Source organism: Camellia sinensis, chromosome 9 (genome assembly GCF_055761805.1).
Source record: "Camellia sinensis isolate YWXY chromosome 9, ASM5576180v1, whole genome shotgun sequence".
In the NCBI taxonomy this organism is placed as follows: domain Eukaryota; kingdom Viridiplantae; phylum Streptophyta; class Magnoliopsida; order Ericales; family Theaceae; genus Camellia; species Camellia sinensis.
In genome coordinates, this window is record NC_138969.1 from 8,041,974 (window position 1) to 8,059,351 (window position 17,378).

At 36.6% G+C, this 17,378-nt stretch overlaps 1 protein-coding gene and 1 pseudogene across 1 annotated transcript; both read left to right on the forward strand.

Annotated features, from left to right (window-relative positions):
• Positions 1-7,817: 7,817 nt before the first annotated feature.
• Positions 7,818-8,147, forward strand: LOC145799227 (putative alpha,alpha-trehalose-phosphate synthase [UDP-forming] 7 pseudogene; annotated as a pseudogene).
• Positions 8,148-11,859: 3,712 nt separating this feature from the next.
• Positions 11,860-15,510, forward strand: LOC114309258 (Peroxidase superfamily protein). The gene is made up of 3 exons (XM_082888599.1): positions 11,860-12,276; positions 12,930-13,272; positions 14,700-15,510. The coding sequence occupies exons 1-3, from the start codon at positions 11,974-11,976 to the stop codon at positions 15,107-15,109; spliced, it is 1,056 nt and encodes a 351-aa protein (XP_082744725.1). The 5' UTR covers positions 11,860-11,973; the 3' UTR covers positions 15,110-15,510.
• Positions 15,511-17,378: the final 1,868 nt, after the last annotated feature.

Consider the following 17,378-nt stretch of genomic DNA (forward strand, 5'->3'; position numbering starts at 1 on the left):
TAACCATCTCCTCGGTCTCCTCAAAATAAGATGCCACATGAACATGGTGTCCTCCTCTTCCATAGTATTCTTCTCCTCCTTCTGGATCAAAGGGATCTTCGCCATGAGTCATAAATGTTCTGCCCTCTGGATCGAGAGCACTTCCATAGTAAACTTGCTCACCCTCTGGCTCGAGGATGTCGTCCAGATAACAGTCATCGTCATCGAGATTAGCGATAGCCTCGATCATTGGGCCTTCATAAGCTATCATAGCAACATTCTTGCCCTTGTCTCGGTGTTGAGGATATGGTTGTTCTCGGATGTCTTGAGTCCCTCGCTTTTTGAACCTCAATTCGTCTGCCTCGACTTTATCTCTGAAGATTTTCCTGAGAGTCCAACACTTCTCTGTCGGATGTTTCAATGTACGATGGTAGACACAAAATTCAGGGCTCTCACGGTCCTTTTTTGATGGCATTTCTTCAACATAAGGCAATTTTAGCTCTCCGTCAGCCACCCATTCCTTAACTAGAGCTTTCACTTCCTCGATTCCACATGGATAAGAAACATTCCCCTTTTCACCATTATATTGCTTTCTTTTCTGACCTCTATGACCTCCTCCTTGTGAATTTCGGGTATCTGGGGCAGAGGCAGCAGCAACAATAGGTCCACGAGATGACTTGAAACTAGCCTTGTAACTGGCTTTAAATCCGGACTCCTGAGCCTGAGGAATGCTAATGTTCCGAGCTGCTTCTATTAATGCCGAGAAGGTGGGTAGCTTATGGTTAACTAGAAACATTTTGTACCTGCTCAATGCCCCTTCTAGACAAATTTGAACCAGATAACTCTCCTCAACTGCTTCATGACAATCCACGGCCTTGTCCTGAAACCTTTTGACGTAGTCAAGGATGTCTTCACTTTCTTGTTGCTTCTCTTTACACAATGTAAGTGTGGTCACCTTCTCCGCCACTTGAAAGAACTTGGAGTGGAATTTGTTAACCATTTCCTCCCAACTTCGGACAGAGTTTGGGGCCAAATTAACATACCAACTATATGCTCGGTCGGTGAGGGACTTAGAGAATTCTCTCAGTCGGAGGACGTGGTTTGAACCATGAATACCTAGAGTCTCGATGAATCGCACAACATGTTCTCGGGCATTTCCTTGTTTGCCGTCGAACTTGATGAACTTCGGCACTGTATACCCCTCAGGGTATGGATAACTCAGCATCTCAATGGGGTAAGGCGGCTTGACGTCTGGATCAGGCAAAGAGGGTAAGGTCCTCTTGCCCCGTTCGAGATCGAACATGGCCTGCACATCGGCGAGAGTGAGAAACTGTTGAGGGAGAGAGTTTGATGGTGGTATTCCCGGGACTTGGCTTATGTACCCGAAGACTGAGCTAGGGGCGTCTTGGCCATTCTGGTGCTGCGAATTCATCATTGGTGAGGACATTTGACGATACAGGCCATCAGCGCCTATAGACAAGCCAGTTGGTGATGGGATATTGAATTGAGGCCCATAGAGTCCACCGCATGGCGCCGCTATACCGGGTTGTGCTTGCAGATTTGTTGTTGGCACCAAAGGAGGCCCGCTTGGTGCTTGGGTAACATTCACTGGTGGCGTAACAAGATTAGGTACGGGCATAGCTCCCTTTTGCGCCATCATGCTCCTTATGTTTTCCTGGACACCAGCAGTCGTTGGAGTGCCATTCATTACACCAGAAACTCCCCTAGTCACCATTGGATCTTGGCTCGGCACGCCATGGAGCCCGGGCATGGGCAAACTGCTGCCGCCTACTGTGGTTTGAGCATGTGTTACTGTGGCTGTGTTGCCATGAGCCACAGGTTGATTGGGGCCTACTTCTCCTTGGATTTGATTTTGCGCTCCGGCGGGAATAACTCCACCACCCGTTTGATTTCCGTTTGGCGCCGGTGCAAAACTAGAACTCATCACTAACATGGTGTGAGTGAGATTCTGAAGAGTGGTAAGAATCTCTTGCTGAGTATTTTGAAGTCCTTGAATGGCTTCAAGCAAAAGTGGTTGATCTGGAGCCATGGTTCTGTCATCACCACCATTAGAGGATCCTTGTTGGTGAACTTCATCTTCTCCCGCCATCCTGGTTGGAGTTGTGTGGATTCCAAATCTCGTTGAGACCATTAACCAATCCGCCTCCCCAGTGGAGTCGCCAAAATGTAGGAGATTTTCCTGAAATGTAGGAGAGGGTTCAAGAAAGGAGTTGGAAAATTCGAAGATCTTCGAAGATCCTTGAAGAACAACTTCGAATTCTCTAGAATATGATGAGAGGCTTAGATTCTTCAATAACCTCAACTTAGGAACACAACAACAAAGGAGATGATGGAGATAAGAGATTGGGTGAAGAAGAAGGCAAAATGGCTAGAGAGAGAATAATGGCAAGGCTCTCCCAGGGATCTCCCACTTTCACTCTCAAGGTTGATAATGGAGAAGGGAAATTAGTTCTTTCCCAAGAGTTAAAAATCTCCAAAATCCATCCCTTGTAAAGCTATGGGTGGGTGCTATTTATAGGCACCTCATGATGTAGGATGGAACCCATGTGCAAGGCACATGGGGGATATTCTCTCTAACCACCTTGTCCGAGGAGGTGACCTCTCCGAGGAGGTGACTTCTCCGAGGAGGTGACTTCTCCGAGGATGAGAAAACCCCGAAGAGGAGATTACTCCCTCGGTGAACCCTTCTTCTTAGCCACACCTAACCAATGATCCCCAATCATCCCAAAGGGTCAGGGGTAGTCCCAGAGGACGTCCTGCCGCAAAATATTGCCGAGTCTCATGGACCCCCCGGGGTCGTGCCACCTCGACCCATGTATAGGCTAGTTTAACCGAAGAGTGAATTTATCTCCACTCACCGTCCTCGGGATCGGGTCCTTTGTTCGAATTCCATTACGCCCATGGTTCTGGTGCGTAGATCCCGGAAAGCTCCGAGCCCGCAAGTGTTCTGGGACTCATTAACGGAGCGACTTCTAGATTGCGTCTGAATCCGTTCGAAGCCAAGTACTTCGGATCTCTAGATTCGTGGATCCGAATCCTTTCGAGTCCGAGTGCCTCGGATCTCTAGGCTTGCTTAATACCCTTTCGAGTCCGGGCCCGAGTAAGTCTCTAGGTTCGTAGATCCGAACCCTTTCGAGGCTTAGAGCGATTCAATCCGTTTGATGGCGATAAATCTGGGCCCACCGATTCTTGGACTTGCCATAAATTCGGGCCCACTAATCTTAGGCTATTGGGCCTAAATAATTTAGTGGGCTCAAATTAGCCCCTCTTACAGATCTTATTAGGGAATTGCGACAAAATCTATCTTCTCCACAAACTCAGGCATTCACTTTACTAGTTCTTGGTCATTTGGTTTGGATACAAGTCCTTAGGCTCTTTTGGAAGCCTAAATATTTTATATATTTATTTTTTCTTTTAATCTAGCAAGAGGGTGCCCGGAATCCCACCTTGGCTAATCAATTAGGTAAATAAAGTCATTCTATTTTACATATATCAAGTAATTATTGAGCTTAAGTCTTGAAGTGGACTCAAGAAAGAACAGAAAATGAAAATTTTAGGAGTTTTTATATAAGAATCATAGGCTAATTGACTGGAACAATCTACTTACTTAAATCTCGTTGATTTTTTGTTATACTTTTTTTTTCCCCTATCTAAATTAAGCAAAAATAAATAAATAAACAAATCACCCCTTCATAATCCATACCTTATTCACATAAATGAATAGTCATAACTATTTATTTTGTAAATTTTTTGAAAATAAATAAATAACATATTGTAATTACAAATATCAAATCAATATGATTTTTTTTTTTAATTTTTTTAATTTTTTATAGATGACCTTCCCACAAAATACAACAAAAGAAATATTTCGGATTATAACATAAGACTCATGGTGAGTCATTAAGGGCCCAACACCCATTCAGTCTGATAGTGGCCATTGGCCAATACTGGGCTAAAGACAACCAGAACACATCCGAAAGAAAATAAAATTCGTCTTCTAATTTTTCTCTCTGGTGGTGATTCTGTTTGACAATGGGGGGTCACGGACTCATCAACAAGTACATAATCATCAATGGTGATCTTATATGGGGTTTTTTTTCCAATACTTTTTTGCTGTGTATGAACATGACAATCCTTTATTCTCTGGATTCAAGAGAAAGTCTGTTTGACAAAAGATGGTTCATACTATCATATACATCAATAAAAACAAAATCATCTATTTTAAAAAACACAATGATAATTAGTGGAATAAATTAGATTCCTATTCCTATTCCTATTCCTATTCCTATTGTACACTTCGGCATTCAGCTAGATTATGATGTGCATTAAAAGACGACCTAGGAAGGCAACAAAATATGATCAAATTTTAATCTTTTATGAATTGTCACTATCCAACTGTGAACCCCCTTGGTATTTGAACTGAATATACAATGATGTAATTCGACCAAATTGTCAAATGTTTTTTCGAAAAATTCAAATTTTCAGATGAGTAGGATAATTGGACAAAATTTAAACAGTAAATCAGAAGAGGTGTATTATGCAAGGGCATCCAATTCCGCCATTGTAGTTGGTAGAAATTTGTACCATCTCGTCCATATAAACAACAGAAACTTGATTCATATATTTTGAAGGCTCATTTATTTATAACTAATTTTGATTTCAATATCTCTAATAATTCTAATAGCAGTCATGTTTTTTTTTTTTTTTTTTTTTTTTTTTTTTTTTTTTTCCGGCTAGGTAAGTCATAAATTTTATACCAAAAAATAAATATTACAATGAGTCTCATTATACGTCCAGAGGCAACACATCCTCATGCCTAACTTCTACACTAAAATCTAACAATAACATGCAAGGAGAAAAGCTAGGCCAGGCAACGGATATGCCTATGATTTTATAGAAGTCTTGTAACTTGATTTCTTAGACTTGATAGAGAGCCTATCATCTTAAGCAACTTTAGGATTAGCAATTCATTCAAAGAGCCTTTTCTTGTTTTCCACTTTTGAAGATGGGTTTGTCCATGGAACAATGAATGTTCTATCCAAAAGGGATTGACGAGCTTCTTTGAAATGTGAAGATCGTCTAGGGGCTAACACATTTATATTACTTACATCCCTGACAATTTTCTTTCTTTTCTTTTTGTTAAAAATGATATATTATTGATTGATTTCTGATTGATTGATATGTGTTGTATTTATTACAATTACAAGGATTCCTATTATATAGGAGTGTGTTTGGGAGTAGGTGGAGAGTAGGTGAAGTGGAGGTGGTAGTGGTTGGAGAGTAGGTGAAGTGGAGGTGGTAGTGGTGTAGTGGGTTAGGTTTAGTGGAGTAGGTGAGGTGGTAGTAGTGGTAGGTTTATGGTAAATTCTAACAGCCCCCCGCAAACTCAAGGAGGATAGAAACTAACCAACTTGAGTTTGGAGAGAGTAACAAAACAAGAAAATACATAAAAATAAAAGAGGATAGGAGACACTGTATGGTCGTGTCAGACCATTGGTGAAGACACTAGATGGTGGTGTCATAACGTTGTAGAGGACACTGTATGGGGGTGTCATAACGTTGTAGAGGACACTGTATGGTGGTGTCAGACCGATGTAGAAGACAGTTTATGGGGTCATGTCGGACCGTTGTAGCAGACAATGTTGTGACAGTTTACGGAGTCTTGCTGGACCCTTGTAGAAACTAACCGGAATCAATGTCGGGACAGTTTACAGAGTCTTGTCGGACCCGTGTAGAAACTAACCGGAATCTATGTCGGGACAGTTTACAGAGTCTTGTCGGACCCGTAAAGGAGCTAACCGGAATCAATGTCGGGACAGTTTACAGAGTCTTGTCAGACCCATAAAGGAACTAACCGAAATTAATGTCGGGACAGTTTACAGAGTCTTGTCGGACCCTTAAAAAATGCACCCTCAAAAGGTGTGCCCAATTTTTCAAAAGGCGTGCCATCAAAAGGCGTGCCCAATTCATCAAAAGGCGTGCCGGACATGATGGCGAGGCACGTGGGCGCCTTGGCTTGCGCGCCCGTGTTGTCGGCTGTTGGTAAGAGGCGCGCGATGCGCGTGGCTGCCTCGGCTATAAGACAGAGGCTGAGGCTGAGGCAAAAAAACTGCGAGAGATATTCTGAGAGAGAGTTCTGAGAGAGATTCTGTAACACTCTGTGTTCTGAGAGAGATTTCTGAGAGAGATACTGTGTAACACTCTGTTGCCTAGAAAATGGCTTCATCGTCTTCCCGCGGGCTGCTCACCCTCTTTCCCGACCTCAACGAGTCAACGAGAGAGAGAACTGGTGCGGTGGCACTGGAAACTCAACCAAGCGCCCCGGAGTTTGCTCCGTTGAACTTTCCGATGCGGGCTGTGGAGCAAAGAATGACAGGGCAGTCAGATGTGGAGGCCAATCAGTATACTTTGAAGGCATGTGTGGAAAGCATGACGGCGGTCACAAACTTGTCGAATCGGCTGCGGAGTAGGACAAATGAGGTGCAGCATTTAAACTCCCAGCTGACTTTGCTCCAACGCATGTATAAGGATGCGCGAGCAGAGATAAGCGTGCTAAGGGCAGAAAACAAGGAGCTGAAGCGGAAGGCCACCGTGATGTTCCGATTTGGAGGTCCTCCATATGCTGCAGTGGAGGAGTATGGGGGAGTGATCATGCCCAGTGGAGTGGGAAACACGGAGGCAACACCGGCAAGGGCCGCCCAGGACGGAGGCAAGAAGAAGAGACCGGCGGCAGAGTAGAGAAGAAAAATCTCACCTGTGGATGTGGGTGGTTTGTTTGTTGGTTGTTTTGTTTTGTTTTGTTTTGTTTTGTTTTGTTTGTTTTTTTTTTTTTTTTTTGTGTAAAAGTGTGATCGGGGGTGTGCCCTGAGATGAATAAAAGATGATTGGTGGTGCAAATTTGTAAATTGTTTGCAATGGTGTTTGGTATTTTTTTTATTTTTATTTTTATTTTTTTTAAGAAGAAGAATAATAATAATAATAATGATAATAATAAAAAATAGGTATGGAGTGGGCGGTGGAATGATGGGTTGGTAGTTTCAATAATAACCTGTCAAAAAAAAAGTAGAATAAATAATAATAATAATAATAATAATAATAATAATAATAATAATAATAATAATAATAATAATAATAATAATAATAAGTATGGAGTGGGTGATATAAAAAAAAAAAGGAAAAGAAAAGAAAGTGGATGCCCCATGTGCTGTCTTCTACGTGTACCAGTGTGAGTGATATAAAAAAAAAAAGAAAAGAAAAGAAAAGAAAGTGGATGCCCCATGTGCTGTCTTCTACGTGTATCAGTGTGAGTGATATAAAACAAAGAAAAGAAAAGAAAGTGGATGTATCAGTGTGGGTAGCTCTTGTGCTGGTTGTGTATGTGCTGGGTATGGTGTATGTGTGTGATGGCAGTGGTGGATATCTTAGTTGAAGATTTCTTCATTGGTGTTAGTGAAGTGGGACAAGAAAGTGTACTCGGGTCTGCGGAAGCCACCAGATTGACAAAATCGATGCTCTCTTGGCCTGCTAATGGCTCAATGGTATTGGTTTCAGAATGTCTCTCTCTCTCTATTTTTAGTGCTAACAATGGATGCAGGATCCATGAACTCTTTAACAGGGAAAGCACAAACTCGATGCCCCCTTCAAGAACAGTTTCTTCATAGGAAAAGTTCTCGAGAAAAATGGGATAGATTCATACCAAACAGATCGGCGATTGATTTCGAGTATGCACACTACATGCTGACTGAAGGGCGGAAAGTTTAGGCAAGTGGTTTACGCCATGCAAGGAACTTGGTATTGCAGTTGAACACGGATACTTCATGAGGTGGTCTGAGGGCCAGGCATGGGAAGTTTGTGGGCATAGCAGCGTTTTTAGGTGGATGCAGATAGCTGAGCCTGTCATGACGTTATATACAGAAGCTACTGATGGTTCTTCCATTGAAACAAAGGAGAGTGCATTGGTTTGGCACCATCAGGATGCAGATCCAGGTTTTGGATCCAGCCAGGCCAAGGAGATGTTAGACCATCTTGATAGCGTGCTCACAAATGAACCTGTAGTAGTGAAAAGTGGCCAGTTCATTATTGAAGTGAAACCTCAGGGAGTGAGTAAAGGCCTAGTTGTAGAAAAGATCTTCACATCAATGGCCTAGACTTCTCTACTCTGGTGTGAGCTTGGTGAGACAAGGACTGCGACTCGAACGAGTTGGACGTGAAGGTGGTGGACGCAAAGAAATTTCAAGGTATGTGTAGAAAATTCTAGCGGACTAGGTTGAGGTCCGGCGGGCGGCCAAGGCGAGGTTGCCGCCCGCCGGTGAAGCGAGAAATACTAAGGTCTTAACCTTGCTCTGATACCATGTTAAAAATGATATATTATTGATTGATTTCTGATTGATTGATATGTGTTGTATTTATTACAATTACAAGGATTCCTATTATATAGGAGTGTGTTTGGGAGTAGGTGGAGAGTAGGTGAAGTGGAGGTGGTAGTGGTTGGAGAGTAGGTGAAGTGGAGGTGGTAGTGGTGTAGTGGGTTAGGTTTAGTGGAGTAGGTGAGGTGGTAGTGGTGGTAGGTTTATGGTAAATTCTAACACTTTTGAAGCATTTTCATTTGGAATATCTTTCGAGGGGTTACTCACTTTCAAAGAGGAGTGATTCGCATTAAGCACGCTCTTAAGATATGCACAAAAAAGAAACCTCCTTATTGGCTACACAAGTATTGGGAATATCAAATGCATTTGACCAAGATGGAGGAGGTGAAGGAACAAAGTTACTCATAGGAGCATTAATCAGTGTGTTTGGTTTGATTTTTTTGAATTAAGTTATTTGAAAGCTGAGTTTTTTGGTTTTCGTATTTTTTTGTTTTTAGTGAATGTTTTTAAAATTTTAAACATTTTTTTTTTACTTTTTTAGATGCACCTTACTTAGATGTATCTAAAAAGTAAAAAATTTGTGAAAAAATATTTTTAAAAATTAATAAATACATAAAAATATAAAAAAATGTACTGAATTCCGGTATTTTTTTTTATTTTTGGTATTTAGTGAATTTTTAAAAGGTTTTTATCATTTTTTTTTTTTACTTTTTAGATATATATATGTTAGATATGTCTAAAAATTTTTAAAAAATTGCTCAAAATATTAAAAAAATTCAGTAAAAACAAAAAAAACACGGAAAATAAGAAAGTAGAATTTTCTGAAAAGTGTTTTTAAAAAACGATAACCAAGCATGCTGAATGATGTCTTTGCTTTTTTTTTTTTTTTTTCACTTCTACCTATTCACTTGGCTTGCCTTCCTCATTTGTCTTGACCACTTCTTTGACCTTCCACTCTTGTTTGAGTTTACTAGGAGCTTGAGTTCTTGGTTTATATGGACAAAAATATTTTGCATTCTCCACGCATTTGGGGTTTTCCAAGGAACTTCTACTTTGATTTCGAACGGTTCTCCATATCCTTAGTTTACAACAAAGGAGGGTGGAATATCTTTAGTAACTTCTATCTCAATACAAATTCTAGCAAATGTTAACCGGTTATGGTTTTGAGTAAATTCATCAAAGTACAATGGATTACCCATAAAACTTGCTATGTAACTCAATCCCTCCTCAGTTCAAAGTTTAAGCGGCACGTTGAAAAATTTTATTCGTATCAGTATACTTGAGAAGGCATTTTTAGTAAGGATCATATCGGGGTGCTATTTCTTAATAACAATCAATTTGCTCCCAATATAATAAGGCCCCTCATCAAGAATGGATTTAAAGTTTCATTTTTCATCTTGAAAACAAAGTTGCCATTATCTAAGGTTACAACCTCTTCAAGATTTTCCTTCCACAACTTGTAAGCCCAAGTCTTCACTTGGAAGAAAGACAATTTTCTATCAATAAAATAACCCACAAGAGCATGTTCCCATTGCTTAAACCCAATTTTAGAGATTTCTAATGAGATTTGAGTTGATCGTTCTCATAACTCACCGAGTATCTCTTGAGGCTTTTAACTACTTTCTTCTTAGCAATCATGTCGGCACCTTAATTCCTCTTGATTCCCTCTCAAGTCCATTTGAGCAACATCACGGATCTATACATAGGGTAATTACACTGGCCACCCTTGAGATTCAAAACAATTATAATAAATTTCACAAATTTAACATAATTACAACAATATTTCTTTTAATAACATCAATACAAATGGAGTGTAGTAAAAATATATATATATATATATATATACATATATATGGATGGATAAACAAAGTAAAAAGATTATCTCAAAAAAATATATGATAATATTATTTTTTTTCCCAGTCATATGCATACTGAATTATTAATTAAAATGAGATAAAGTATTAGGTTGTGGTGTGTGAAACGTAATTATATTTTATTTACATTTTATTTATATTTTTCATTTCTCTCTTCAAATTCATCTCTAAATCTGAAAACATCATATAGTCTTAGTAATTTAAGAGCTCTTTTGGCATTGGCTAATATAACTAACTTTTTGTGTTGTGACTTTTTTAGTCTCGTTTGGTTTTTGTTTTGAGGCTTTTTTGACTTTTGTAAGAAAAAAAGTATAATGATTATTGGTAAAAAAATAGTATTTTGTCTTATTAGTTTTTGTTGTCAATTTTGTCTTTTTGTGATTATTTAACCCCCACATGAATGCCAAACGGGGGCTAAATCTTTAAGAGAAGTAAATGCAATTATGTTAAATTTTGGGCCTCTTGGGGCCGGCCCATCCTTAGTCCTCACCCTTAAAGCAGACTTGGGCCTAGGTATACAAAATTCAACATGGCCCAAAAACCCCAACCCGATGCATTGGTCCTGAGCCCAACCTCTCGTGGGCAGATATGTTTTCTAGCCTAAAAGTTTAAAAATAAGTAAATGGGACACCATGCACTTTACAGTCATAGACCAATGATAAAATTTTGTAAAACTCTCCTTAATCGTTTGGAATCTTTCTTGTGTGAGTGTTGAGCACATGCTTGATCGACCGAAATAGAGGTTAGTTTGACTCCCCTTGAATGACGTGGTTGGACGATCGGTGTCACTATTTTCAATTACAACTGTTACTCTTGTCATTTAGTGTATCAATTGGCATCCGTTTGGATGATTAGCATTCTCTTGAATAATCGACAGGACAACTATTCGGATGACTGACATACACAGATTCAAATAATTTGAACGACTCAAAATTCAGTAGATATACTATTGTTGTACAAGGTACCATTATTGAATGTCAAATTTAACGTAAGTTTCCATCTTACATTAGTAATTTATCTATTAAATATAATATTAAAAAAAAAAAAATCATCACAAACATGAATGTCCAATCTCATGCAAGTTTCATCATATTTTTAAATTATCTCCTGCCAATAAAAAAAAAAGAAAAAAAAAAGAAAAGAAAAATACAATCATAATGGATATCAAATACAGTCTATCATTATTACAAATACATAAACTATTAAAGATAGAAAGAGAATCCCCAAATAAATATAAGAAAAATTCTTTGCCACCGAACTGACAACTTGGTTAGATGATACATAATTAATACCACATACAGTAAGACCCATTACCTTTTTTTGTTATAGTTTTGAGAAACAATAAAAAATACCGATTAACATAGGCAAAACATGACTCCAAAAATATTAAATAATTTTTCAATTCGCAAGCTGAAAATATGTCTCCCATAGTGATAACATTAGCATCTTATTATTAAATTTTTTTTGGGGCATCCAGCTTGGTGGTCACATTGCTTTAACTATATATATATATATATATAAAGTGCATTACTCAACTCAGACATGTTAGCACGTCATTCTCCAATGGTGCGTCTCACGTAGTTTTTTTGTTCTTCCAACATCTTTCTATGCAACAACGTGCAATCTATATCTACATCTATATAAATCAAACACATCAACACTTTAAAAATCAAAAAACACAGCAAGCTCTTCTCTATTTGCATTGGCTTGAGACTGATTCAATTGAAGAAGATATGATCATGAATTCCCCTATCTCCTTCCTTGCTATCATCCTTGTTGTTCTTCACATTGTTTCATCAGTCTCAGTCTCAGCTTCATATGCATATGATCCCCAAAAAATAGACCCATCTCTGAAGAGTCCCAAGATGACTCAGGATATATTGTCTATGGTGGATGACCTGTCATTTCCATACTATGATGAGAGCTGCCCTGGTGTTGAAGGTATCATCAGCAGGAAAGTTAAGGAATGGGTTCAGAAGGACTCCACCATTGCACCCAGTCTCATAAGGCTTCACTTCCATGATTGTGCCATCAGGGTATGTCTTAATTTCCTTTTTCATTACAATATAGTTGACATAATTAAATTCCAAAAAAAATAAAATAAAATAAAAAATGTCGATCCCATTAGACTGATGTGTACATTGCCAATTAATTTTTGTAGTTAATTCTGTGTGTAGAGACTTGTCTCATATCATCGTTATAAGCTATAAAACTTAATTCATATAGTCAAAAGATCTCTTTACTTATTGTCAATTAATTTTGAATTGAATATCTCTAATAATTTTAACATAGTTATCAAACTTATATCTTGAATGGTCTCTCATGGGCTAATTCGAAGCTCTGAGTGCATTTCTCTTGCCTCTATATCACCTTCACATGTGATCGGATTGTATGTACAGATCGAGAGACCCCTCCACCCATTATCAATTGATTTTGAGTTAGATGTCTTTAATAATTCTACCACCATTAATGTAGATTTTACACTTTACCGTCGAGACTTGCACAAAATTAAATTAGAAAATATCAAAAATGTCAAAATAGTAGAGCCCACTAGATATATATTCATTCACTGATATTTTCATTATTTTAACAAGACTAATTAATATTTTGTAATGCTAACACGTACATTCTCGTTAATTCTATCTTTATAGACTTGATATAATTTTGTTATATGTACGCAAAATTGTAGGGATGTGATGCTTCGATACTACTGGACTACGATGGAAGCGAGAGGAGAGCGAATGCAAGCAAGACATTGAGGGGATTTGAAGTGATCGACGATATAAAAGCAGAGATTGAGAAGAAGTGTCCAAAGACACTGTCTTGCGCGGACATTCTAACAGCTGCAGCAAGAGATGCCACCGTTGAGGTCGGAGGTCCCTTCTGGATGGTACCTTATGGAAGGAAAGATGGCCGAGTCTCTCATGCTGCTGAAGCGGAAATGGCGCCAATGGGTCATGAAAAGGTCACCGATCTTATTGAGTTTTTCCAGTCCAAGGGCTTGAATGTTCTTGATTTGGTTGTCCTCTCAGGTGAGCCAACTACACAATTTTCTTTCATGCACCTACACAATTTTCCCTAATTCGAAGTTTATTTAGCCAAATTTTTAGTTTGGTTCGGACTGCTAATCCGCAGAGGACTATTGAATCCTGTCCCTTGGGGCAATTAGTTTCCTGTGAATCAAACAATCGCATAATATATATAGATATATGGGAAATGATCCAGACCCCAGCACCCCAGCACCCCCACACATTTGTGAGAGAGAGAGAGAGGGAGGAGAGAAAAGAAAAAAAAAACATAATGTGTGGTTACGGGGGTTGTGAGGGCCAAAAATAGTGACGGTCTCAAGTATTTTCTTAGATATATAATTCCATCTAATAATTATATGGAGAATTTTATTATACAAATCTTATATCATATGTATTTTTAATTACGTTATTTTTTTTTAAAGTTATGATTAATTTTCAATTATGATAGATATTTAGTTATGACTTTTTTATTTTATTTGATTTTAGTTATGAATCAAAAAAGTATAGAGTTATGCCATTTTTTTCTGTAGTTATAAGATACATATGGTATACACTATTTAAGGGGTGTGAAGTGTGTATCTTAACATTTCCTTAATTATATATAATAAAAGGAGAAATAAGAAATTTGTGGTATTAATTATCCCCTATATCCCTAATCCAATTTCTTAAAATAACATAGATAAGTTAATTTCTTGATATATATAAATCATCAGATACAAAACGTACATAAAGAAATAAGATTTTCTACAAGCAGGTCTCACTAACAAAGAACAAATCTAGAAATTTGGGAGGGGCTAAAATAGTATCCATAAATACCCCCCAAAAAAGGTATATGACCTAAGTGAAAATTTTGGATAGTTCAAGCAAGCTTTCGTAGATTTTTAAGAACCAAAATACTATTTTGTATAATAACATCCAAAAAAAACCCTATAAGACCTAAGTGGAATTGTTGAAGTTTGGAGCGACCACATGTAAAATCTATTATACTTCATACGCTAAAATACTATTTTGTATCATAAACACCTAAAAATTAATTTATAGCATTCTATGAGAAATTTTTAAAAGTTTGGGACAGCTGTGGCCCCCTCTTTGTATCCGCCATTTTTACTTATAAATTTAAATAAAATTTGTCTATTCATGTGAATTCCATGTTGATTGTCAATATCTAATGTCTATATATATATCACCAAGGATCCTCTAGAGTGAAACTTCCCTAAAGTTTCCTAGAGTACTACATTGTGTGGTTGAGATTTACTGGCAAGTCACATCAAAAAAATTGATGTGACTTGCCAGTAAATCTCAACCACACAATATAGCACTCTAGGAAACTTTAGGAAAAAATCACTCTAGAGGATCCTTGCTCTATATATATTCCTACCATGTCTATGTTCCTTTTGTATTTATGACTACTTGGTCATATGGTTTTTCAGGAATGCACACCATAGGACGGAGTACCTGCAGTGCACTACAATACAGGCTATACAACTTCCAGGGAACAGGCCAACCCGACCCGTCAATCAACCCACAATACTTGAACTACCTGAGGAGAAAATGCAGATGGGCCTCCGAATATGTGGATCTTGATGCCACAACCCCAAAGACCTTTGATATTGAATACTACAAAAACCTTGAAAACAACATGGGACTCCTACCCACTGATCAAATTCTCTACTCTGATTCTAGAACTTTCCCTCTTGTGACAGCAATGGCTACCCAGCCCCCGGTTTTCTACTCCCAGATGGCGGTGTCGATGGCCAAGCTTGGAAACATTCAGGACTACTCCAGTGAAGACGGAGGCGAAATCCGAGCGAATTGCAACTATGTCAATCCTTCTTACTAGAAGCCCAGTCCAGTTTCAGTGATGTTAGGGACTAAAAATTAAAACACAGAAAAATATTAAGAAAAAAAGTGTAAGTCCCATAATATAGATTTTGAATCTGGCTGCACACTATTTTTTCGAATATTTTTTTGTACAATAATGTTAGGTAGTTCAAAATTTTGTGACTCAAATGACTCAAATCACTCAAAACGACGTCGTTTTGAAAGTAAATGAGTGTAAAACGACGTCGTCGTTTTGACAAATTTAAACCATTTGAACCACAAAATTTTGAGGTACAAAATATTTTCCTTTTTTGTATTTGAATTTTTTTGTTCCTATCATTATTAGTGTTACGTCAATCGAGAATAAGGATTGTCAAATTTTTTTTTCTTTTTAAATTCGTTCTTGTTGACTGCTTTCATTTGTATAACCTAAAACACTGGATATTTGACTGAAATATATATTGAGAATATTACTAAAGTTTATAAAATGAGCTTAATTTTTATGATTAACAAATTTTTATGATTAACCGTTGTTTGTTTGAGATGAATTGAGTTGAAAGTTTTCAATCATGTTGAATTTTTATTTGTTAATTAAGATGGAGGCTCTTTTCACAGACAAAATATGAACATTCAATGGCAAGTCTGATTAAATATTCCTATGATAATTTATTATTATTATTATTATTTTCCATAAAGTGCAGAGTACATGAAATAAATTAAACATTAAAATTTTTTATATAAAGGGTTCTGATTCTTATTGACAAAACTGTTGGGGAGGCTGTCGGTAATCAACAAGTTTAGGTACCCAAAAAAAAAAAAAATTTAAAATTTTATTTAAAAATATAGTGCATGATTCAGATTTAATTATTATATATTTATATATTTAGAATAAACGTAGGCTACAAATAATTTTTTAAAATACAATTTTGAGAATTTTTTTTTTTTTTTTTCTTTTTACCTACACTTCTTGGTCTCGAATTGCAGATAGCTTCTTAATATTTTTAGAGTAAATTGCACTTTTCACCTTCTAGTTTTACCTGAATTTTACTTAATTGTAACAATAAAATTTTTAGATTTCATCATGGGTTTCAATATAATCCTTCCGTTACTCCACCGTTTAAAATTTAAATAAAAATTAAAACAAAAATGACCAAGTAAAATTTAAATGAAGATTGAAAGGCTAAAATTGTTAATTTTTTTTTCTTTCTTTAATGTTCTTAAAACATACACACGTGGCTATCACATATTCATAGGATAGGAAGAAAAAATGATTATAAAGATTTAATAGTTGCAATTAACAATGCATAATCATTAAGTTGTGAATCTAAAATAGGCAATTGATTGAAATTGACACATGAACAAGCTAGTCTCTGTTCTTCTGAATTCTCTGTTGTTTCGCTTTCTTTTTCCATTGCCAGCTTTTGCACTGACTGTGAATTTGTGTGTGTGTGTGTTCATTATGCATGAAGCCAAGAATTGTTTGTTTTGATTTGTATGTCTCTGCTTCCAACCAAACTACCAATCCCTTTCCATGGGCTCCACTTAATTGATCTTCCTCCTAGGAGACGATGGCCACCTTTTTTTTTTTTTTTTTTTTTTTTGTAAATGAAAATTTATATATTTAACTTACTCAGAGTTTGAGAAAAGGAAAACCGCTAAGTAATGAGGTGGGTAAATTCGCAATGAGTGGTAAGTTATATATATATACATGTTCAACAATAATTTAACAACTATTGTTAAATCTGCTTAGTTTTTAAATCTGCTTAGTTTCATATTTTATATTTTAAATTTTAAATTTTAAATTTTAAATTTTAAATTTTAAATATTAGTTTGGTAATGTTTATAAAATATTTTAAATATTTTAAATTTAAAATATTTTATGAAATATTTTATGAAATATTTTTCAATTGTTTGGTAATGTTTATAAATCTGCTTAGTTTCAGTTCCAAAATCAGTGTTTAGAAATTTTTTGATAATATAAAAATTAGTTTGACAAAATTAAATATCAAAGTGAAAATTTTGAACTTTTAACAACTATTTTTACTATAAAAAATGTAAAATTATATAAAAATGACTGAGTATTTTTTATTTATTATTTTTTCCACTAAATTAGTTTGTAACTTTTAAAAAAAAATTAAAAAAACAAATTCTGAATAGATAAGAGTCTCAAAATTTACAAAATCATTTAAATTTTTTGACAAATCAAAATGCGCACCTAATTTGAAAATTCTTTTTGAAGAGTCTCAAATATTGATTATTTATTTATTTATCTTTACTTTCACCTTCAC

Coding starts and splice junctions, on each gene's coding strand:
- LOC114309258 (XM_082888599.1), top strand. CDS start 11,974: ATGATCATGAATTCCCCTATCTCCTTCCTTGCTATCATCCTTGTTGTT. Junction 12,277..12,929: donor TCCATGATTGTGCCATCAGG/GTATGTCTTAAT, acceptor GCAAAATTGTAG/GGATGTGATGCTTCGATACT. Junction 13,273..14,699: donor TGATTTGGTTGTCCTCTCAG/GTGAGCCAACTA, acceptor ATGGTTTTTCAG/GAATGCACACCATAGGACGG.